At 44.7% G+C, this 25,412-nt stretch overlaps 1 protein-coding gene across 1 annotated transcript in view; it reads right to left on the bottom strand.

The window, feature by feature from the left end:
* LOC134983459 (zinc finger protein 585A-like) overlaps nucleotides 1-25,175 on the bottom strand; it is a 116,581-nt gene extending 91,406 nt beyond the window's left edge. Inside the window, exons 1-5 of the mRNA XM_063949137.1 lie at nucleotides 25,031-25,175; nucleotides 21,837-22,028; nucleotides 20,841-20,919; nucleotides 20,623-20,720; nucleotides 20,219-20,525 (exon numbers count right to left, since the gene is read on the bottom strand). Of these exons, the coding sequence (XP_063805207.1) occupies nucleotides 20,219-20,525; nucleotides 20,623-20,720; nucleotides 20,841-20,919; nucleotides 21,837-22,028; nucleotides 25,031-25,108 (754 nt within the window). The 5' untranslated portion in view covers nucleotides 25,109-25,175. The remainder of the gene's footprint in view (nucleotides 1-20,218; nucleotides 20,526-20,622; nucleotides 20,721-20,840; nucleotides 20,920-21,836; nucleotides 22,029-25,030) is intronic.
* Nucleotides 25,176-25,412: the final 237 nt, after the last annotated feature.

Raw genomic sequence — 25,412 nt, 5'->3', positions numbered from 1 at the left:
AGAGGTGACATGGGCTGTGCAGTAATATAACATTGCCTGTGCATACATTTAGGTAACACTGAGAGATACTGTGGGATTACTAGAGGTGACATGGGCTGTGCAGTAATATAACATCACCTGTGCTTACATTTAGGTAACACTGAGAGATCATGTGGTATTACTAGAGGTGACATGGGCTGTGCAGTAATATAACATCACCTGTGCATACATTTAGGTAACACTGAGAGATCATGTGGGATTACTAGAGATGACATGGGCTGTGCAGTAATATAACATCGCCTGTGCATACATTTAGGTAACACTGAGAGATCATGTGGGATTACTAGAGATGACATGGGCTGTGCAGTAATATAACATCGCCTGTGCATACATTTAGGTAACACTGAGATCATGTGGGATTACTAGAGGTGACATGGGCTGTGCAGTAATATAACATCGCCTGTGCATACATTTAGGTAACACTGAGAGATCATGTGGGATTACTAGAGGTGACATGGGCTGTGTAGTAATATAACATCACCTGTGCATACATTTAGGTAACACTGAGATGATGTGGGATTACTAGAGGTGACATGAGCTGTGCAGTAATAAAACAGCGCCATGTGCATACATTTAGGTAACACTGAGATCATGTGGGATTACTAGAGGTGACATGCGCTGTGCAGTAATATAACATCGCCTGGGCATACATTTAGGTAACACTGAGAGATCATGTGGGATTAACGGAGGTGACATGCGCTGTGCAGTAATATAACATCGCCTGTGCATACATTTAGGTAACACTGAGATCATGTGGGATTACTAGTGATGACATGGGCTGTACAGTAATATAACATCGCCTGTGCATACATTTAGGTAACACTGAGATCATGTGGGATTACTAGTGATGACATGGGCTGTGCAGTAATATAACATCGCCTGTGCATACATTTAGGTAACACTGAGATCATGTGGGATTACTAGAGGTGACATGGGCTGTGCAGTAATATAACATCGCCTGTGCATACATTTAGGTAACACTGAGAGATCATGTGGGATTACTAGAGGTGACATGGGCTGTGCAGTAATATAACATAGCCTGTGCATACATTTAGGTAACACAGAGATCATTTGGGATTACTAGAGGTGACATGGGCTGTGCAGTAATATAACATCACCTGTGCATACATTTAGGTAACACTGAGAGATCATGTGGTATTACTAGAGGTGACATGGGCTGTGCAGTAATATAACATCGCCTGTGCATACATTTAGGTAACACTGAGAGATCATGTGGTATTACTAGAGGTGACATGGGCTGTGCAGTAATATAACATCGCCTGTGCATACATTTAGGTAACACTGAGAGATCATGTGGGATTACTAGAGGTGACATGGGCTGTGCAGTAATATAACATTGCCTGTGCATACATTTAGGTAACACTGAGAGATCCTGTGGGATTACTAGAGATGACATGGGCTGTGCAGTAATATAACATCGCCTGTGCATACATTTAGGTAACATTGAGATCATGTGGGTGTCACAATCCTGACTGTAGGTTTATATTTGGTGACTTACCCCTGCCATCTGTCCTGGATCCTGTGTCTTTTCACTCACGGAGTTAAACAGCTTGTCAGCACTATGAGTATTCCTGAGTTCTCTGCCTGAGAGGTAATCAGCTCCACCTGTGGTGATCTCCTGTGTGAGGCTGAATTCAGTAATCTAAAAGCAAGCATCCTGTGTTTTGCAGAAGTCCAGGCTTCAGTGTTCTCTTGGCCTGCTAGGCCTCATTCTACATCACAGCCTTGGCTAGAGTAGTCACATGTCAGTGACATCACCTAATCCTGCCCACCAATCATCAAGGACCAGGAAGTATAAAACAGGAGGCTGAGTTGCAATCTGGGCCAGTTCCTTGTGTCACATACAGCCTTGTGTGAGTCTGAAAAGCTGAGCTCCCTAAAGGTAACCTTTGTACCTAAGTTCCTGTGGAAACTCTGTTCCCTTGTTACCGTATGGTTTACTTTTGTGTTGCCATTGATTTCACCATTTCCCTGAGTCTCAATGTAAAGGCACAGCTGCAGTGTTTTGTCTTAAAGGCACAGTACAGAATTCCGTGTTCTCCACTAAAACCACAGTTGTCGTGTTTCAGTTTTACTACTGTTGTAGTTGGGATCTCCAGAGCTCAGTACCTCCGTGCCTCAGTACTTCCGTGCTTCCAGCACCTCGTGCCTCAGCACCTCCGTGCCTCAGTACCTCCGTACCTCAGTACCTCAGTACCACCGTGCTTCCAGTACCTCCGTGCCTCAGTACCTCCGTGCCTCAGTATCTCCGTGCTTCCAGCACCTCCGTGCCTCAGTACCTCGTGCCTCAGCATCTCCGTGCTTCCAGCATCTCCGTGCTTCAGTACCTCCGTGCCTCCACGCACCCCAGTGCCTCCACGCACCTCAGTGCCTCCACGCACCTCAGTGTCCCCAAGCACCTCAGTGTCCCCAAGCACCTCAGTGTCCCCAAGCACCTCAGTGTCCCCAAGCACCTCAGTGTCCGCAAGCACCTCAGTGTCCGCAAGCACCTCAGTGTCCGCAAGCACCTCAGTGTCCGCAAGCACCTCAGTGTCCGCAAGCACCTCAGTGTCCGCAAGCACCTCAGTGTCCGCAAGCACCTCAGTGTCTCCAAGCACCCCGTTAGCACAATTATACCTGGTATTCTTCACTGATTCATCAGTGCCTTTCCAGTTCTGTCTTTCAGGAGACCTTCAGCATGCCTCCTGTCTGCCGACCTAATCCTGCATGAGGAGAACCTAGATTCGGCCATCTCTGCTGCGGTTCCTCTTCCCAGTCACCGGAGGAAACCCAGAGTCCACAGCATTTCAGAACCAGGTCAGTGGTAGTATTCACATAATCCTCCAGTCGCCCGCACAGACTTCACTACACCGGGTTCACAAAAACCTCAGTCATGACAGTAGGAACTGGCCACATGGACCCGGCCGAAAGTGTTAGTCTGATGCATGACCTCCTAAGCAATATTGCAGGACGCTTGGAAGGTCTGGAGTCGACTCAGCATCGATTGGCACAGTGTCTGCAGCGGAATTCGTCCTCCAGTGATTCTATGACCTTCTGCTCTAAGACTCCTGACCAACTGCAGATTTTCTACCAGATGTTACTACAGTTACAAGAACTTTTGCCTAGTATTCTCTCTGTGATGCCTGATCTCCTCAGGAATACTACCAACGTTGTTGATCCTGTTTTGTCCCATCCAGTTAATAGAGTCTCTTCCTCTGCCCAAGGGAAAGTTTTTCATCAGAGCTATCCACGGCCCAAGCTCTCTGAAGCTGAACGTCAGCGGCGTAAGGAGCTACATCTCTGTCTTTACTGTGGAAATTCTGGTCATTTTGTTAAAGACTGCATTCTTCGCAAGCCAGGTAATAGTGACAAATCTCAGTATCATAGTGCTCATGTCTACAAGTCATCCACAGTATCCGATCCTTCTGCTGCTGACGGGGGTATCAAGAAGGCTACTCTTCTGAGAGAGACTCAAATTTATGACTGGGGTCCGGTGGTTAAAAGACCTTATCCCAAGTTGGGTGTCCAGAGAAGAATGTTCAAGCCATTTACAGTCACAGAGGAGTCCGTGTCCACAGCCCCAGGAGGGGCGTCTTCAGAGCGTCCAGCCCCAGGAGGGGCGTCTTCAGAGCATCCAGCCCCAGGAGGGGCGTCTTCAGAGCGTCCAGCCCAGCCAGAGATTCTACAGAGTGCTGCCCAGCCAGAGATTCTACAGAGTGCTGCCCAGCCAGAGATTCTACAGAGTGCTGCCCAGCCAGAGATTCTACAGAGTGCTGCCCAGCCAGAGATTCTACAGAGTGCTGCCCAGCCAGAGATTCTACAGAGTGCTGCCCAGCCAGAGATTCTACAGAGTGCTGCCCAGCCAGAGAGTCTACAGAGTGCTGCCCAGCCAGAGAGTCTACAGAGTGCTGCCCAGCCAGAGAGTCTACAGAGTGCTGCCCAGCCAGAGAGTCTACAGAGTGCTGCCCAGCCAGAGAGTCTACAGAGTGCTGCCCAGCCAGAGAGTCTACAGAGTGCTGCCCAGCCAGAGAGTCTACAGAGTGCTGCCCAGCCAGAGAGTCTACAGAGTGCTGCCCAGCCAGAGAGTCTACAGAGTGCTGCCCAGCCAGAGAGTCTACAGAGTGCTGCCCAGCCAGAGAGTCTACAGAGTGCTGCCCAGCCAGAGAGTCTACAGAGTGCTGCCCAGCCAGAGAGTCTACAGAGTGCTGCCCAGCCCCGTGAAGAGGGGGCTCTCGCCTCAGCCCAGCCCCGTGAAGAGGGGGCTCTCGCCTCAGCCCAGCCCCGTGAAGAGGGGGCTCTCGCCTCAGCCCAGCCCCGTGAAGAGGGGGCTCTCGCCTCAGCCCAGCCCCGTGAAGAGGGGGCTCTCGCCTCAGCCCAGCCCCGTGAAGAGGGGGCTCTCGCCTCAGCCCAGCCCCGTGAAGTGGGGGCTCTTGCCTCGGCTCAGCCCTGTGAAGAAAGGGCTCAGCCCGTCCCGGTTCCAGCCGGTCCAGCAATACTCCAGGCCCTGCCTGGTCAGTCCGTCCCGGTTACAGCCGGTCCAGCAATACTCCAGGACCAGCCTGGTCCGTCTCCTTTGGCTCCAGCCAATTCAAGTATCCTCGGATCCAATCCAGTCCTACTCGTCCAGCCAAAGCTTCCTTCAGTTTCATCCTCTAAGCTTTCGTCTGATGGTTTTCCACCTATTTTCTTTGATGGAGATTTATTGCAATATGCCGCTCTGGTTGAACAATTTCTCTCTCGGATGGAGTCTGATCCTTTAGGTGCAATAACTCCTTCCAACGTTACTCGATATCTGTTCCTGGCATTCAGAGGAAGAGCCTTGGAGTGGGCCAACATGCTCTTTGAGAGTAATGATCCTGTGTTCCATGACTTACAGACTTTTAGTAACGCTGTAGTTAAAGAATTTAGTCCTAAACCTTTGGAACCTTCTACAGTTTATTCCTCAGTCCTTTCGGATGAAGGAAATTCCAGTCTTGTCTATGATGGATGGTCTACCTGTTCTGAAGATGAAGATCAGGAAGACTTCTAAAGAATCCAGCTTAAGTTTTGTTCTGGACCCTCTGGTTTCCACTTTTTAGAAGCTTTGTGTACAAGTTATTCATCAAGTTCCTCTAAGATTCAAGATGGGTGTCCGGAGTCCACCCTTGAAGAGGGGGATACTGTCACAATCCTGACTGTAGGTTTATATTTGGTGACTTACCCCTGCCATCTGTCCTGGATCCTGTGTCTTTTCACTCACGGAGTTAAACAGCTTGTCAGCACTATGAGTATTCCTGAGTTCTCTGCCTGAGAGGTAATCAGCTCCACCTGTGGTGATCTCCTGTGTGAGGCTGAATTCAGTAATCTAAAAGCAAGCATCCTGTGTTTTGCAGAAGTCCAGGCTTCAGTGTTCTCTTGGCCTGCTAGGCCTCATTCTACATCACAGCCTTGGCTAGAGTAGTCACATGTCAGTGACATCACCTAATCCTGCCCACCAATCATCAAGGACCAGGAAGTATAAAACAGGAGGCTGAGTTGCAATCTGGGCCAGTTCCTTGTGTCACATACAGCCTTGTGTGAGTCTGAAAAGCTGAGCTCCCTAAAGGTAACCTTTGTACCTAAGTTCCTGTGGAAACTCTGTTCCCTTGTTACCGTATGGTTTACTTTTGTGTTGCCATTGATTTCACCATTTCCCTGAGTCTCAATGTAAAGGCACAGCTGCAGTGTTTTGTCTTAAAGGCACAGTACAGAATTCCGTGTTCTCCACTAAAACCACAGTTGTCGTGTTTCAGTTTTACTACTGTTGTAGTTGGGATCTCCAGAGCTCAGTACCTCCGTGCCTCAGTACTTCCGTGCTTCCAGCACCTCGTGCCTCAGCACCTCCGTGCCTCAGTACCTCAGTACCTCAGTGCTTCCAGTACCTCCGTGCCTCAGTACCTCCGTGCCTCAGTATCTCCGTGCTTCCAGCACCTCCGTGCCTCAGTACCTCGTGCCTCAGCATCTCCGTGCTTCCAGCATCTCCGTGCTTCAGTACCTCCGTGCCTCCACGCACCCCAGTGCCTCCACGCACCTCAGTGTCTCCAAGCACCTCAGTGTCTCCAAGCACCTCAGTGTCCCCAAGCACCTCAGTGTCCCCAAGCACCTCAGTGTCCGCAAGCACCTCAGTGTCCGCAAGCACCTCAGTGTCCGCAAGCACCTCAGTGTCCGCAAGCACCTCAGTGTCCGCAAGCACCTCAGTGTCCGCAAACACCTCAGTGTCCGCAAGCACCTCAGTGTCTCCAAGCACCCCGTTAGCACAATTATACCTGGTATTCTTCACTGATTCATCAGTGCCTTTCCAGTTCTGTCTTTCAGGAGACCTTCAGCATGCCTCCTGTCTGCCGACCTAATCCTGCATGAGGAGAACCTAGATTCGGCCATCTCTGCTGCGGTTCCTCTTCCCAGTCACCGGAGGAAACCCAGAGTCCACAGCATTTCAGAACCAGGTCAGTGGTAGTATTCACATAATCCTCCAGTCGCCCGCACAGACTTCACTACACCGGGTTCACAAAAACCTCAGTCATGACAGTGGGATTACTAGAGGTGACATGGGCTGTGCAGTAATATAACATCACCTGTGCATACATTTAGGTAACACTGAGATGATGTGGGATTACTAGAGGTGACATGAGCTGTGCAGTAATAAAACAGCGCCATGTGCATACATTTAGGTAACACTGAGAGATCATGTGGGATTACTAGAGGTGATATGGGCTGTGCAGTAATATAACATCGCCTGTGCATACATTTAGGTAACACTGAGATCATGTGGGATTACTAGAGGTGACATGGGCTGTGCAGTAATATAACATCGCCTGTGCATACATTTAGGTAACACTGAGAGATCATGTGGTATTACTAGAGGTGACATGGGCTGTGCAGTAATATAACATCACCTGTGCATACATTTAGGTAACACTGAGAGATCATGTGGGATTACTAGAGATGACATGGGCTGTGCAGTAATATAACATCGCCTGTGCATACATTCAGGTAACACTGAGAGATCCTGTGGGATTACTAGAGGTGACATGGGCTGTGCAGTAATATAACATTGCCTGTGCATACATTTAGGTAACACTGAGACCATGTGGGATTACTAGGGGTGACATGAGCTGTGCAGTAATATAACATCACCTATGCATACATTTAGGTAACATAGAGATCATTTGGGATTACTAGAGGTGACATGGGCTGTGCAGTAATATAACATTACCTGTGCATACATTTAGGTAACACTGAGAAATCATGTGGGATTACTAGAGGTGACATGGGCTGTGCAGTAATATAACATCGCCTGTGCATACATTTAGGTAACACTGAGAGATCATGTGGGATTACTAGAGGTGACATGGGCTGTGCAGTAATATAACATCGCCTGTGCATACATTTAGGTAACACTGAGAGATCATGTGGGATTACTAGAGGTGACATGGGCTGTGCAGTAATATAACATCGCCTGTGCATACATTTAGGTAACACTGAGAGATCATGTGGGATTACTAGAGGTGACATGGGCTGTGCAGTAATATAACATTGCCTGTGCATACATTTAGGTAACACTGAGAGATCCTGTGGGATTATTAGAGATGACATGGGCTGTGCAGTAATATAACATCGCCTGTGCATACATTTAGGTAACATTGAGATCATGTGGGATTACTAGAGGTGACATGGGCTGTGCAGTAATATAACATCACCTGTGCATACATTTAGGTAACACTGAGAGATCATGTGGGATTACTAGAGATGACATGGGCTGTGCAGTAATATAACATCACCTGTGCATACATTTAGGTAACACTGAGAGATCATGTGGGATTACTAGAGGTGACATGGGCTGTGCAGTAATATAACATTGCCAGTGCATACATTTAGGTAACACTGAGAGATACTGTGGGATTACTAGAGGTGACATGGGCTGTGCAGTAATATAACATCACCTGTGCTTACATTTAGGTAACACTGAGAGATCATGTGGTATTACTAGAGGTGACATGGGCTGTGCAGTAATATAACATCACCTGTGCATACATTTAGGTAACACTGAGAGATCATGTGGGATTACTAGAGATGACATGGGCTGTGCAGTAATATAACATCGCCTGTGCATACATTTAGGTAACACTGAGAGATCATGTGGGATTACTAGAGATGACATGGGCTGTGCCGTAATATAACATCACCTGTGCATACATTTAGGTAACACTGAGATGATGTGGGATTACTAGAGGTGACATGAGCTGTGCAGTAATAAAACAGCGCCATGTGCATACATTTAGGTAACACTGAGATCATGTGGGATTACTAGAGGTGACATGCGCTGTGCAGTAATATAACATCGCATGTGCATACATTTAGGTAACACTGAGAGATCATGTGGGATTACTAGAGGTGATATGGGCTGTGCAGTAATATAACATCGCCTGTGCATACATTTAGGTAACACTGAGATCATGTGAGGTTACTAGAGGTGACATGAGCTGTGCAGTAATATAACATCGCCTGTGCCTGTGCATACATTTAGGTAACACTGAGATCATGTGGGATTACTAGAGGTGACATGGGCTGTGCAGTAATATAACATCGCCTGTGCATACATTCAGGTAACACTGAGAGATCCTGTGGGATTACTAGAGGTGACATGGGCTGTGCAGTAATATAACATTGCCTGTGCATACGTTTAGGTAACACTGAGACCATGTGGGATTACTAGGGGTGACATGAGCTGTGCAGTAATATAACATCACCTATGCATACATTTAGGTAACATAGAGATCATTTGGGATTACTAGAGGTGACATGGGCTGTGCAGTAATATAACATCACCTGTGCATACATTTAGGTAACACTGAAATCATGTGGGATTACTAGAGATGACATGGGCTGTGCCGTAATATAACATCACCTGTGTATACATTTAGGTAACACTGAGATCATGTGGGATTACTAGAGATGACATGGGCTGTGCCGTAATATAACATCGCCTGTGCATACATTTAGGTAACACTGAGAGATCATGTGGGATTACTAGAGGTGACATGGGCTGTGCAGTAATATAACATCGCCTGTGCATACATTTAGGTAACACTGAGAGATCATGTGGGATTACTAGAGGTGACATGGGCTGTGCAGTAATATAACATCGCCTGTGCATACATTTAGGTAACACAGAGATCATTTGGGATTACTAGAGGTGACATGGGCTGTGCAGTAATATAACATCACCTGTGCATACATTTAGGTAACACTGAGAGATCATGTGGTATTACTAGAGGTGACATGGGCTGTGCAGTAATATAACATCGCCTGTGCATACATTTAGGTAACACTGAGAGATCATGTGGTATTACTAGAGGTGACATGGGCTGTGCAGTAATATAACATCGCCTGTGCATACATTTAGGTAACACTGAGAGATCATGTGGGATTACTAGAGGTGACATGGGCTGTGCAGTAATATAACATTGCCTGTGCATACATTTAGGTAACACTGAGAGATCCTGTGGGATTACTAGAGATGACATGGGCTGTGCAGTAATATAACATCGCCTGTGCATACATTTAGGTAACATTGAGATCATGTGGGATTACTAGAGGTGACATGGGCTGTGCAGTAATATAACATCACCTGTGCATACATTTAGGTAACACTGAGATGATGTGGGATTACTAGAGGTGACATGAGCTGTGCAGTAATAAAAGAGCGCCATGTGCATACATTTAGGTAACACTGAGATCATGTGGGATTACTAGAGGTGACATGCGCTGTGTAGTAATATAACATCGCCTGTGCATACATTTAGGTAACACTGAGAGATCATGTGGGATTACTAGAGGTGATATGGGCTGTGCAGTAATATAACATCGCCTGTGCATACATTTAGGTAACACTGAGATCATTTGGGATTACTAGAGGTGACATGGGCTGTGCAGTAATATAACATCGCCTGTGCATACATTTAGGTAACACTGAGATCATGTGGGATTACTAGAGGTGACATGGGCTGTGCAGTAATATAACATCGCCTGTGCATACATTCAGGTAACACTGAGAGATCCTGTGGGATTACTAGAGGTGACATGGGCTGTGCAGTAATATAACATTGCCTGTGCATACATTTAGGTAACACTGAGACCATGTGGGATTACTAGGGGTGACATGAGCTGTGCAGTAATATAACATCACCTATGCATACATTTAGGTAACATAGAGATCATTTGGGATTACTAGAGGTGACATGGGCTGTGCAGTAATATAACATCACCTGTGCATACATTTAGGTAACACTGAGAGATCATGTGGGATTACTAGAGATGACATGGGCTGTGCAGTAATATAACATCACCTGTGCATACATTTAGGTAACACTGAGAGATCATGTGGGATTACTAGAGGTGACATGGGCTGTGCAGTAATATAACATCGCCTGTGCATACATTTAGGTAACACTGAGAGATCCTGTGGGATTATTAGAGATGACATGGGCTGTGCAGTAATATAACATCGCCTGTGCATACATTTAGGTAACATTGAGATCATGTGGGATTACTAGAGGTGACATGGGCTGTGCAGTAATATAACATCACCTGTGCATACATTTAGGTAACACTGAGAGATCATGTGGGATTACTAGAGATGACATGGGCTGTGCAGTAATATAACATCACCTGTGCATACATTTAGGTAACACTGAGAGATCATGTGGGATTACTAGAGATGACATGGGCTGTGCAGTAATATAACATCGCCTGTGCATACATTTAGGTAACACTGAGAGATCATGTGGGATTACTAGAGATGACATGGGCTGTGCAGTAATATAACATCGCCTGTGCATACATTTAGGTAACACTGAGATCATGTGGGATTACTAGAGGTGACATGGGCTGTGCAGTAATATAACATCGCCTGTGCATACATTTAGGTAACACTGAGAGATCATGTGGGATTACTAGAGGTGACATGGGCTGTGTAGTAATATAACATCACCTGTGCATACATTTTGGTAACACTGAGATGATGTGGGATTACTAGAGGTGACATGAGCTGTGCAGTAATAAAACAGCGCCATGTGCATACATTTAGGTAACACTGAGATCATGTGGGATTACTAGAGGTGACATGCGCTGTGCAGTAATATAACATCGCATGTGCATACATTTAGGTAACACTGAGAGATCATGTGGGATTACTAGAGGTGATATGGGCTGTGCAGTAATATAACATCGCCTGTGCATACATTTAGGTAACACTGAGATCATGTGAGGTTACTAGAGGTGACATGAGCTGTGCAGTAATATAACATCGCCTGTGCCTGTGCATACATTTAGGTAACACTGAGATCATGTGGGATTACTAGAGGTGACATGGGCTGTGCAGTAATATAACATCGCCTGTGCATACATTCAGGTAACACTGAGAGATCCTGTGGGATTACTAGAGGTGACATGGGCTGTGCAGTAATATAACATTGCCTGTGCATACATTTAGGTAACACTGAGACCATGTGGGATTACTAGGGGTGACATGAGCTGTGCAGTAATATAACATCACCTATGCATACATTTAGGTAACATAGAGATCATTTGGGATTACTAGAGGTGACATGGGCTGTGCAGTAATATAACATCACCTGTGCATACATTTAGGTAACACTGAGAGATCATGTGGTATTACTAGAGGTGACATGGGCTGTGCAGTAATATAACATCGCCTGTGCATACATTTAGGTAACACTGAGAGATCATGTGGTATTACTAGAGGTGAAATGGGCTGTGCAGTAATATAACATCACCTGTGCATATATTTAGGTAACACTGAGATCATGTGGGATTACTAGAGGTGACATGGGCTGTGCAGTAATATAACATTACCTGTGCATACATTTAGGTAACACTGAGAAATCATGTGGGATTACTAGAGGTGACATGAGCTGTGCAGTAATATAACATTACCTGTGCATACATTTAGGTAACACTGAGAAATCATGTGGGATTACAAGAGATGACATGGGCTGTGCAGTAATATAACATCGCCTGTGCATACATTTAGGTAACACTGAGAGATCATGTGGTATTACTAGAGGTGACATGGGCTGTGCAGTAATATAACATCGCCTGTGCATACATTTAGGTAACACTGAGAGATCATGTGGTATTACTAGAGGTGAAATGGGTTGTGCAGTAATATAACATCTCCTGTGCATACATTTAGGTAACACTGAGATCATGTGGGATAACTAGAGGTGACATAGGCTGTGCAGTAATATAACATCGCCTGTGCATACATTTAGGTAACACTGAGAGATCATGTGGGATTACTAGAGGTGACATGGGCTGTGCAGTAATATAACATCGCCTGTGCATACATTTAGGTAACACTGAGAGATCCTGTGGGATTATTAGAGATGACATGGGCTGTGCAGTAATATAACATCGCCTGTGCATACATTTAGGTAACATTGAGATCATGTGGGATTACTAGAGATGACATGGGCTGTGCAGTAATATAACATCACCTGTGCATACATTTAGGTAACACTGAGAGATCATGTGTGATTACTAGAGGTGACATGGGCTGTGCAGTAATATAACATCGCCTGTGCATACATTTAGGTAACACTGAGAGATCATGTGGGATTACTAGAGGTGACATGGGCTGTGCAGTAATATAACATCGCCTGTGCATACATTTAGGTAACACTGAGAGATCATGTGGGATTACTAGAGGTGACATGGGCTGTGCAGTAATATAACATCACCTGTGCATACATTTAGGTAACATTGAGATCATGTGGGATTACTAGAGGTGACATAGGCTGTGCAGTAATATAACATCACCTGTGCATACATTTAGGTAACATTGAGATCATGTGGTATTACTAGAGGTGACATGGGCTGTGCAGTAATATAACATTGCCTGTGCATACATTTAGGTAACACTGAGATCATGTGGGATTACTAGAGATGACATGGGTTGTGCAGTAATATAACATCTCCTGTGCATACATTTAGGTAACACTGAGAGATCATGTGGGATTACTAGAGGTGACACGGGCTGTGCAGTAATATAACATTGCCTGTGCATACATTTAGGTAACACTGAGATCATGTGGGATTACTAGAGATGACATGGGTTGTGCAGTAATATAACATCTCCTGTGCATACATTTAGGTAACACTGAGAGATCATGTGGGATTACTAGAGATGACATGGGCTGTGCAGTAATATAACATCGCCTGTGCATACATTTAGGTAACACTGAGATCATGAGGGATTACTAGAGGTGACATGGGCTGTGCAGTAATATAACATCGCCTGTGCATACATTTAGGTAACACTGAGAGATCATGTGGGATTACTAGAGGTGACATGGGCTGTGTAGTAATATAACATCACCTGTGCATACATTTAGGTAACACTGAGATGATGTGGGATTACTAGAGGTGACATGAGCTGTGCAGTAATAAAACAGCGCCATGTGCATACATTTAGGTAACACTGAGATCATGTGGGATTACTAGAGGTGACATGCGCTGTGCAGTAATATAACATCGCCTGTGCATACATTTAGGTAACACTGAGAGATCATGTGGGATTACTAGAGGTGATATGGGCTGTGCAGTAATATAACATCGCCTGTGCATACATTTATGTAACACTGAGATCATGTGGGATTACTAGAGGTGACATGGGCTGTGCAGTAATATAACATCGCCTGTGCATACATTTAGGTAACACTGAGATCATGTGGGATTACTAGAGGTGACATGGGCTGTGCAGTAATATAACATCGCCTGTGCATACATTCAGGTAACACTGAGAGATCCTGTGGGATTACTAGAGGTGACATGGGCTGTGCAGTAATATAACATTGCCTGTGCATACATTTAGGTAACACTGAGACCATGTGGGATTACTAGGGGTGACATGAGCTGTGCAGTAATATAACATCACCTATGCATACATTTAGGTAACATAGAGATAATTTGGGATTACTAGAGGTGACATGGGCTGTGCAGTAATATAACATCACCTGTGCATACATTTAGGTAACACTGAGAGATCATGTGGTATTACTAAAGGTGACATGGGCTGTGCAGTAATATAACATCGCCTGTGCATACATTTAGGTAACACTGAGAGATCATGTGGGATTACTAGAGGTGACATGGGCTGTGCAGTAATATGACATCACCTGTGTATACATTTAGGTAACACTGAGATCATGTGGGATAACTAGAGGTGACATAGGATGTGCAGTAATATAACATCGCCTGTGCATACATTTAGGTAACACTGAGATTATGTGGGATTACTAGAGATGACATGGGCTGTGCAGTAATATAACATCACCTGTGCATAAATTTAGGTAACACTGAGATCATGTGGGATTACTAGAGGTGACATGGGCTGTGCAGTAATATAACATTACCTGTGCATACATTTAGGTAACACTGAGAAATCATGTGGGATTACTAGAGATGACATGAGCTGTGCAGTAATATAACATTACCTGTGCATACATTTAGGTAACACTGAGAAATCATGTGGGATTACTAGAGATGACATGAGCTGTGCAGTAATATAACATTACCTGTGCATACATTTAGGTAACACTGAGAACATGTGGGATTACTAGAGGTGACATGAGCTGTGCAGTAATATAACATTACCTGTGCATACATTTAGGTAACACTGAGAAATCATGTGGGATTACAAGAGATGACATGGGCTGTGCAGTAATATAACATCGCCTGTGCATACATTTAGGTAACACTGAGAGATCATGTGGTATTACTAGAGGTGACATGGGCTGTGCAGTAATATAACATCGCCTGTGCATACATTTAGGTAACACTGAGAGATCATGTGGTATTACTAGAGGTGAAATGGGCTGTGCAGTAATATAACATCTCCTGTGCATACATTTAGGTAACACTGAGATCATGTGGGATAACTAGAGGTGACATAGGCTGTGCAGTAATATAACATCGCCTGTGCATACATTTAGGTAACAATGAGATCATGTGGGATTACTAGAGATGACATGGGCTGTGCAGTAATATAACATCACCTGTGCATACACTTAGGTAACACTGAGATCATGTGGGATAACTAGAGGTGACATAGGCTGTGCATTAATATAACATCGCCTGTGCATACATTTAGGTAACACTGAGATCATGTGGGATTACTAGAGGTGACATGGGCTGTGCAGTAATATAACATCGCCTGTGCATACATGTAGGTAATACTGAGATCATGTGGGATTACTAGAGATGACATGGGCTGTACAGTAATATAACATTGCCTGTGCATACATTTAGGTAACACTGAGATCATGTGGGATTACTAGAGATGACATGGGCTGTGCAGTAATATAACATCACATGTGCATACATTTAGGTAACACTGAGAGATCATGTGGGATTACTAGAGGTGACAGGGGCTGTGCAGTAATATAACATCACCTGTGCATACATTTAGGTAACACTGAGATCATGTGGGATAACTAGAGATGACATGGACTGTACAGTAATATAACATCGCCTGTGCATACATTTAGGTAACACTGAGATCATGTGGGATTACTAGAGATGACATGGGCTGTACAGTAATATAACATTGCCTGTGCATACATTTAGGTAACACTGAGATCATGTGGGATTACTAGAGGTGACATAGGCTGTGCAGTAATATAACATTACCTGTGCATACATTTAGGTAACATTGAGATCATGTGGGATTACTAGAGGTGACATGGGCTGTGCAGTAATATAACATCGCCTGTGCATACATTTAGGTAACATTGAGATCATGTGGGATTACTAGAGGTGACATGGGCTGTGCAGTAATATAACATTGCCTGTGCATACATTTAGGTAACACTGAGAGATCATGTGGGATTACTAGAGGTGACATGGGCTGTGCAGTAATATAACATCGCCTGTGCATACATTTTGGTAACACTGAGAGATCATGTGGGATTACTAGAGGTGACATGGGCTGTGCAGTAATATAACATCGCCTGTGCATACATTTAGGTAACACTGAGAGATCATGTGGGATTACTAGAGATGACATGGGCTGTGCAGTAATATAACATCGCCTGTGCATACATTTAGGTAACACTGAGAGATCATGTGGGATTACTAGAGATGACATGGGCTGTGCAGTAATATAACATTGCCTGTGCATACATTTAGGTAACACTGAGATCATGTGGGATTACTAGAGGTGACATGGGCTGTGCAGTAATATAACATCGCCTGTGCATACATTTAGGTAACACTGAGATCATGTGGGATTACTAGAGGTGACATGGGCTGTGCAGTAATATAACATCGCCTGTGCATACATTTAGGTAACACTGAGAGATCATGTGGGATTACTAGAGGTGACATGGGCTGTGCAGTAATATAACATCGCCTGTGCATAAATTTAGGTAACACTGAGATCATGTGGTATTACTAGAGATGACATGGGCTGTGCAGTAATATAACATCTCCTGTGCATACATTTAGGTTACACTGAGAGATCATGTGGGATTACTAGAGGTGACATGGGCTGTGCAGTAATATAACATCTCCTGTGCATACATTTAGGTAACATTGAGATCATGTGGTATTACTAGAGGTGACATGGGCTGTGCAGTAATATAACATCACCTGTGCATACATTTAGGTAACACTGAGAGATCATGTGTGATTACTAGAGGTGACATGGGCTGTGCAGTAATATAACATCGCCTGTGCATACATTTAGGTAACACTGAGATCATGTGGTATTACTAGAGATGACATGGGCTGTGCAGTAATATAACATCTCCTGTGCATACATTTAGGTTACACTGAGAGATCATGTGGGATTACTAGAGGTGACATGGGCTGTGCAGTAATATAACATCACCTGTGCATACATTTAGGTAACACTGAGAGATCATGTGTGATTACTAGAGGTGACATGGGCTGTGCAGTAATATAACATCGCCTGTGCATACATTTAGGTAACACTGAGAGATCATGTGGGATTACTAGAGGTGACATGGGCTGTGCAGTAATATAACATCACCTGTGCATACATTTAGGTAACACTGAGATCATGTGGGATTACTAGAGGTGACATGGATTGTGCAGTAATATAACATCTCCTGTGCATACATTTAGGTAACATTGAGATCATGTGGGATTACTAGAGGTGACATGGGCTGTGCAGTAATATAACATCGCCTGTGCATACATTTAGGTAACACTGAGAGATCATGTGGGATTACTAGAGGTGACATGGGCTGTGCAGTAATATAACATCACCTGTGCATACATTTAGGTAACACTGAGAGATTATGTGGGATTACTAGAGATGACATGGGCTGTGCAGTAATATAACATCGCCTGTGCATACATTTAGGTAACACTGAGAGATCATGTGGGATTAGTAGAGGTGACATGGGCTGTGCAGTAATATAACATCGCCTGTGCATACATTTAGGTAACACTGAGAGATCATGTGGGATTACTAGAGGTGACATGGGCTGTGCAGTAATATAACATCGCCTGTGCATACATTTAGGTAACACTGAGATCATGTGGGATTACTAGAGGTGACATGGATTGTGCAGTAATATAACATCTCCTGTGCATACATTTAGGTAACACTGAGATCATGTGGGGTTACTAGAGATGACATGGGCTGTGCAGTAATATAACATCACCTGTGCATACACTTAGGTAACACTGAGATCATGTGGGATAACTAGAGGTGACATAGGCTGTGCATTAATATAACATCGCCTGTGCATACATTTAGGTAACACTGAGATCATGTGGGATTATTAGAGGTGACATGGGCTGTGCAGTAATATAACATCGCCTGTGCTTACATTTAGGTAACACTGAGAGAACATGTGAGATTACTAGAGGTGACATGGGCTGTGCAGTAATATAACATCGCCTGTGCATACATGTAGGTAACACTGAGATCATGTGGGATTACTAGAGATGACATGGGCTGTGCAGTAATATAACATCTCCTGTGCATACATTTAGGTAACACTGAGATCATGTGGGGTTACTAGAGATGACATGGGCTGTGCAGTAATATAACATCACCTGTGCATACACTTAGGTAACACTGAGATCATGTGGGATAACTAGAGGTGACATAGGCTGTGCATTAATATAACATCGCCTGTGCATACATTTAGGTAACACTGAGATCATGTGGGATTACTAGAGGTGACATGGGCTGTGCAGTAATATAACATCTCCTGTGCATACATTTAGGTAACACTGAGAGATCATGTGGGATTACTAGAGGTGACATGGGCTGTGCAGTAATATAACATCGCCTGTGCATACATGTAGGTAATACTGAGATCATGTGGGATTACTAGAGATGACATGGGCTGTACAGTAATATAACATTGCCTGTGCATACATTTAGGTAACACTGAGATCATGTGGGATTACTAGAGATGACATGGGCTGTGCAGTAATATAACATCACATGTGCATACATTTAGGTAACACTGAGAGATCATGTGGGATTACTAGAGGTGACAGGGGCTGTGCAGTAATATAACATCACCTGTGCATACATTTAGGTAACACTGAGATCATGTGGGATTACTAGAGGTGACATAGGCTGTGCAGTAATATAACATTACCTGTGCATACATTTAGGTAACATTGAGATCATGTGGGATTACTTGAGGTGACATGAGCTGTGCAGTAATATAACATCTCCTGTGCATACATTTAGGTAACACTGAGATCATGTGGGATTACTAGAGGTGACATGGGCTGTGCAGTAATATAACATCGCCTGTGCATACATTTAGGTAACATTGAGATCATGTGGGATTACTAGAGGTGACATGGGCTGTGCAGTAATATAACATCGCCTGTGCATACATTTAGGTAACACTGAGAGATCATGTGGGATTACTAGAGGTGACATGGGCTGTGCAGTAATATATCATCGCCTGTGCATACATTTTGGTAACACTGAGAGATCATGTGGGATTACTAGAGGTGACATGGGCTGTGCAGTAATATAACATCGCCTGTGCATACATTTTGGTAACACTGAGAGATCATGTGGGATTACTAGAGATGACATGGGCTGTGCAGTAATATAACATTGCCTGTGCATACATTTATGTAACACTGAGAGAACATGTGGGATTACTAGAGGTGATATGGGCTGTGCAGTAATATAACATCACCTGTGCATACATTTAGGTAACACTGAGATCATGTGGGATTACTAGAGGTGACATGGGCTGTGCAGTAATATAACATCGCCTGTGCATACATTTAGGTTACACTGAGAGATCATGTGGGATTACTAGAGATGACATGGGCTGTGCAGTAATATAACATTACCTGTGCATACATTTAGGTAACACTGAGAGATCATGTGGGATTACTAGAGATGACATGGGCTGTGCAGTAATATAACATCGCCTGTGCATACATTTAGGTAACACTGAGATCATGTGGGATTACTAGAGGTGACATGGACTGTGCAGTAATATAACATCACCTGTGCATACATTTAGGTAACACTGAGAGATCATGTGGGATTACTAGAGATGACATGGGCTGTGCAGTAATATAACATCGCCTGAGAGGCAGTTTCAGTCCTAGCAACACAGTCAGAAATCTGAGAAATAACCCCCCTAAGATAGGCTGACCACTCCGGTCCCCTAGCCGGGATCTGCACTACAACAGGGCAATCCCGATTACATGGGATGGGATCTTCCTGTGAAGATATATCCTCTGCAGCATATGAGACAGAGTCTCTAGACATGTTTGCTTGTACACCCCACACACACTCAGGCAGAATGGCAGAGAGACGCAGAGATTGGAGCCAACCCACACACAGCGCAGAGATTGGAGCCAACCCACACACAGCGCATCACAGGTATAGGGAGACCCTATAGAGTCAGATCTCTACGCTGGTAACACACAGTGACATGATGTGAGGGGGAGAGCAGGAGTATAATAGGGGCTGATGGCTCCTGACTCCACACTGGGAAAATACATATTCCTCATTAGTCTGTACTGACAGAGGAGGGTGTAGGATAAGAGATTGCTGTAGTGACTGAGGAAGGAGAATATGTGACTTCTGTAATAAGTGTTTATTACTCACCTGTGCTGATATCTGTAGGGATCTCCTCCTCCTTACACTGCTGATCACCCCTCACATACGTATCTTCTTCTCCCTCTATATCTTCTGCCTTCATATCAGTCACATACGTCTCTTCTTCTCCCTCTATATCTTCTGCCTTTATATCAGTCACATACGTCTCTTCTTCTCCCTCTATATCTTCTGCCTTTATATCAGTCACATACGTCTCTTCTTCTCCCTCTATATCTTCTGCCTTAATATCAGTCACATACGTCTCTTCTTCTACCTCTGTATCTTTGATTTTAATATTATTTAATTGTGCTTCACCCTATGTAAACAAGACAAATATAATGACACACAGCTCCTTTACACAAATATAGTGACAGTCACTTTGGTTTATTGGGGAGACCCTAAATCCCACCTACCTGATCCTCCTGTGGGATCCTGTGATTCTCCTCTGTACAATCCTGGGAATACAGAGGACGGGGACATCTCTCTGGGGTATCTCTGTTACTGGGCCCATCTGTAGGAGACACACAGTGACTGAGTACAGTGTATATATGTGATTATCAGATGATGTGTGTGTATATAGGGGGCCCCATACCTGCTCTCCCCTGTACAATACATGACAGTCTCCTCTTACCCAGTGATGTGAGAGGCCGGAGATTCTCCATCATCATCGCCTTGTACAGATCCCTGTGTTCCTCTATATACTCCGCCTCCTGCATGGAGACATAGACAGTGACATCCTGACACCTTATAGACACCTGACACACACAGTGATACAGTCATCACCCAGACACGTCCCCTGGTGTTACTGTATAATGCTCCATTCCCAGCAGTCACCTCTCCAGTCATCACCCAGACACATCCCCTGGTGTTACTGTATAATGTCCCATTCCCAGCAGTCACCTCTCCAGTCATCACCCAGACACGTCCCCTGGTGTTACTGTATAATGTCCCATTCCCAGCAGTCACCTCTCCAGTCATCACCCAGACACGTCCCCTGGTGTTACTGTATAATTTCCCATTCCCAGCAGTCACCTCTCCAGTCATCACCCAGACACATCCCCCGGTGTTACTGTATAATGCCCCATTCCCAGCAGTCACCTCTCCAGTCACCACCGAGACACGTCCCCTGGTGTTACTGTATAATGCTCCATTCCCAGCAGTCACCTCTCCAGTCATCACCCAGACACGTCCCCTGGTGTTACTGTATAATGCTCCATTCCCAGCAGTCACCTCTCCAGTCATCACCCAGACACGTCCCAAGGTGTTAATGTATAATTTCCCTTTCCCAGCAGTCACCTCTCCAGTTATCACCAGACACATCTCCTGGTGTTACTGTTTAATTCCCTATTCCAAGCAGTCACCTCTCCAGTCACCACCGAGACACGTCCCCTGGTGTTACTGTATAATGCCCCATTCCCAGCAGTCACCTCTCCAGTCATCACCCAGACACATCCCCCGGTGTTACTGTATAATGCCCCATTCCCAGCAGTCACCTCTCCAGTCACCACCGAGACACGTCCCCTGGTGTTACTGTATATAATGTCCCATTCCCAGCAGTCACCTCTCCAGTCATCACCCAGACACAGCCCCTGGTGTTACTGTATAATGTCCCATTCCCAGCAGTCACCTCTCCAGTCAGCAGCTGAATGATCTTGTTGGTGAGTTCCAGGATCTTTTGGTCATTGTGTCTCTCATGTGTCAGTAAGTGAGGTGGAGGCACTGGGATGGGGCTCTGGGTTCTACTCAGTCCTCCTGACACACGGGGATGGCTGCTGAGTTTCTCATACTCATTGGATGACTTCTTCACTACTGTGTAATCCTGTGTAATGGAGGAGACATCAAATATCAATATATACACTCCCAGACCCACTTACCTCCCCAGTCATGTCCCTGTATTATTACAATAGATATAAGTGATGTTACTGTGACACTCCCAGATCCCCTCACCTCCCCAGTCATGTCCCTGTATTATTACTATAGATATGTGATGTCACTGTGATGCTCCCAGATACCCTCATGTCCCCAGTCATGTCCCTATATTATTATTATTGCTATGAGTGATGTCACTGTGACCCTCCGATTCCCTCACCTCCCCAGTCATGTCCATGTATTATTACTATGGATATAAGTGATGTCACTGTGACACTCCCAGATCCCCTCACCTCCCCAGTTATGTCCCGGTATTAAAACAATAGATATAAGTGATATCACGGTGACGCTCCCAGATAACCTCACCTCCCCAGTCATGTCTCTGAATTATTACTATAGATCTAAGTGAGGTCACTGTGACGCTCCCAGATCCCCTTACCTCCCCAGTCATGTCATATTATTATTTCTATAGATACGTGACTTCACAATGTCGCTTCCAGATCCCCTCACCTCCCCAGTCATGTCCCTGTTTATTACTATAGATATGAGTGACGTCACTGTGCCGCTCCTAGATACCCTTACCTCCCAGTCATATCCTTGTATTATTACTATAGATATAAGTGAGGTCACTGTGACGCTCCCAGATCCCCTTACCTCCCCAGTCATGTCATATTATTATAACTATAGATATGTGACTTCACAATGTCGCTCCCAGATTCCCTCACCTCCCCAGTCATGTACCTGTATTATTACTATGGATATAAGTGATGTCACTGTGACACTCCCAGATCCCCTTACCTCCCCAGTCATGTCCTTGTATTATTACTATAGATATGTGACATCATTGCGCAGCTCCCAGATCCCTTCTACTACCCAGTCATGCCCCTGTATTATTAGTATAGATATGAGAAACGTCACTGTGCCGCACCCAGATTCCCTCACCTCCCCAGTCATATCCTTGTATTATTACTATAGATATAAGTGATGTCACTATTCCGCTCCCAGATCCCTATACCTTCCCAGTCATGTCTCTGTATTATTACTATGTATATAAGTGATGTCACTGTGACACTCCCAGATCCCCTCACCTCCCCAATCATGTCCCTGTATTATTACTATAGATATAAGTGACATCACTGTGACGCTCCCAAAATCCCCTCACCTCCCCAGTCATGTCCGTTTTATTTCTATAGATTTAAGTGACATCACTGTGCCGCTGCCAGATCCCCTTACCTCCCCAGTCATGTCTCTGTATCATTTCTATAGATATAAGAGAGGTCACTGTGACACTCCTAGATTCCATCACCTCCCCAGTCTTGTCCCTGTATTATAACTACAGATATTAGTGGTTACTGTGATGCTCCCAGATCCCCTCACTTCCCCAGTCATGTCCCTGTATTAGTCCTATAGATATATGTGATGTCACTGTGACGCTACCATATTCCCTCACCTTCACAGTCATGTCCCTGTATTATTACTATAGATATAAGTGATGTCACTGTGACACTCCCAGATCCCCTCACCTCCCCAGTCATGTCCCTGTATTATTATTATAAATATAAGTGACGTCACAGTGAGGCTCTCAGATCCTTTCACCTCCCCATTCATGTCCCTGTATTATTACTATAGATATGTGATGTCATTTTAACACTCCCAGATCCCTCACCTCCTCAGTCATGTCCCTGTATTATTACTATAGCTATAAGTGATGCTATTGTGACACTCTCAGATCCCCTCACCTCCCCAGTCATGTCCCTGTATTATTACTATAGATATTTTATGTCAAAGTGACGCTCCCAGATCCCCTCACCTCCCCAGTCATGTCCCTGTATCATTACTATAGATATAAGTGACATCACAGTGACTCTACCAGATACGCTTATGTCCCCAGTCATGTCCCTGTATCATTACTATAGATATAAGTGACATCACAGTGACTCTTCCAGATCCCCTCACCTCCCCAGTCATGTTCCTGTATTATTTCTATAAATTTAACGGATGTCACTGTGCCGGTCCCAGATCCCCTTACCTCCCCAGTCATGTCCCTGTATCATTATAGATATAAGGGACGTCACAGTGGCGATTCCAGATCCCCTCACCTCCCCAGTCATGTCCCTGTATTATTACTATAGATTTAACTGATGTCACTGTGACGCTCCCAGATCCCCTCACCTTCCCAGTCACGTCCCTGTATTATTACTATAGATATAAGTGAGGTAACTGTGACGCTCCCAGATTCCATCACCTCCCCAGTAATATACCTGTATTATTACTATAGATATAGGTGATGTCACAGTGAGGCTCCCAGATCCCCTCACCTATCCAGTCATGTCCCTGTATTACTACTATAGATATAAGTGAAGTCACTGTGATGTTCCCAGATCCACTCACCTCCCCAGTAATGTCCCTGTATTATTACTATAGATAGATGTGATGTCACTGTGACACTTTCAGATCCCCTCAATTTCCCAGTCATGTCCCTGTATTATTACTATAGATATAAGGTCACTGTGACTCTCCCAGATCCCCTCACCTCCCCAGGCATGTTCCTGTATTATCACTATAAATATAAGTGATGTCACAGTGATGCTCCCAGATCCCCACACCTCCCCAGTCACGTCCCTGTATTATTACTATAGATATAAGTGATATCACTGTGACATTCCCAGATCCTCTCACCTCCCCAGTCATGTCCCTGTATTATTACTATAGATATAAGTTCACTGTGATGCTCCCAGATCCACTCACCTCTCCAGTCAAGTACCTGTATTATTACTATCGATATAAGGTCACTGTGGCGCAACCAGATCCTCTGACCTCCCCAGTCATGTCCCTGTATTATTACTATAGATATAAGGTCACAGTGATGCTCTCAGATCCTCTCACCTCCCCAGTCATGTCCCTGTATTATTATAGATATAAGGTCACTGTGACGCTCCCAGATCCACTCACCTCCCCAGTCAGCAGGTAGATGATCTCCAGGGTGATATTTATTATCCTCTCCGTCCTGTGACTCCTGTCCTTGTCCATCCTTTGTGAATCAGAGAGAATACAGAACGTGTGATGTGTAATAAAGACTCCGTTCCTCACAGCTGGAGTTCCTTGTAATAAATATAATACATAAAACATACTGCACATGTAACATAGTAAATATGGAATAGAGTGGTCATTAAGTCTCCTATTTCCCCACAGCCATAGAGTCCTGGTCAGTGTCTCCGAGGTTCCCGTGACCCAGACCCATAAGGCTGTACTGCATAGTGGACCTGATCTAGATTGTAGCGCTATTGTGGGTGGAGTCACAATGAGCTGATGTTCGGTACACCGGTCATGTGCA

The sequence above is a fragment of the Pseudophryne corroboree genome (assembly GCF_028390025.1).
Source record: "Pseudophryne corroboree isolate aPseCor3 chromosome 3 unlocalized genomic scaffold, aPseCor3.hap2 SUPER_3_unloc_15, whole genome shotgun sequence".
Lineage (NCBI taxonomy): Eukaryota > Metazoa > Chordata > Amphibia > Anura > Myobatrachidae > Pseudophryne > Pseudophryne corroboree.
The sequence above is the reverse complement of the archived record's forward strand: the minus strand, read 5'-3'. Positions and strand labels throughout refer to the sequence as shown.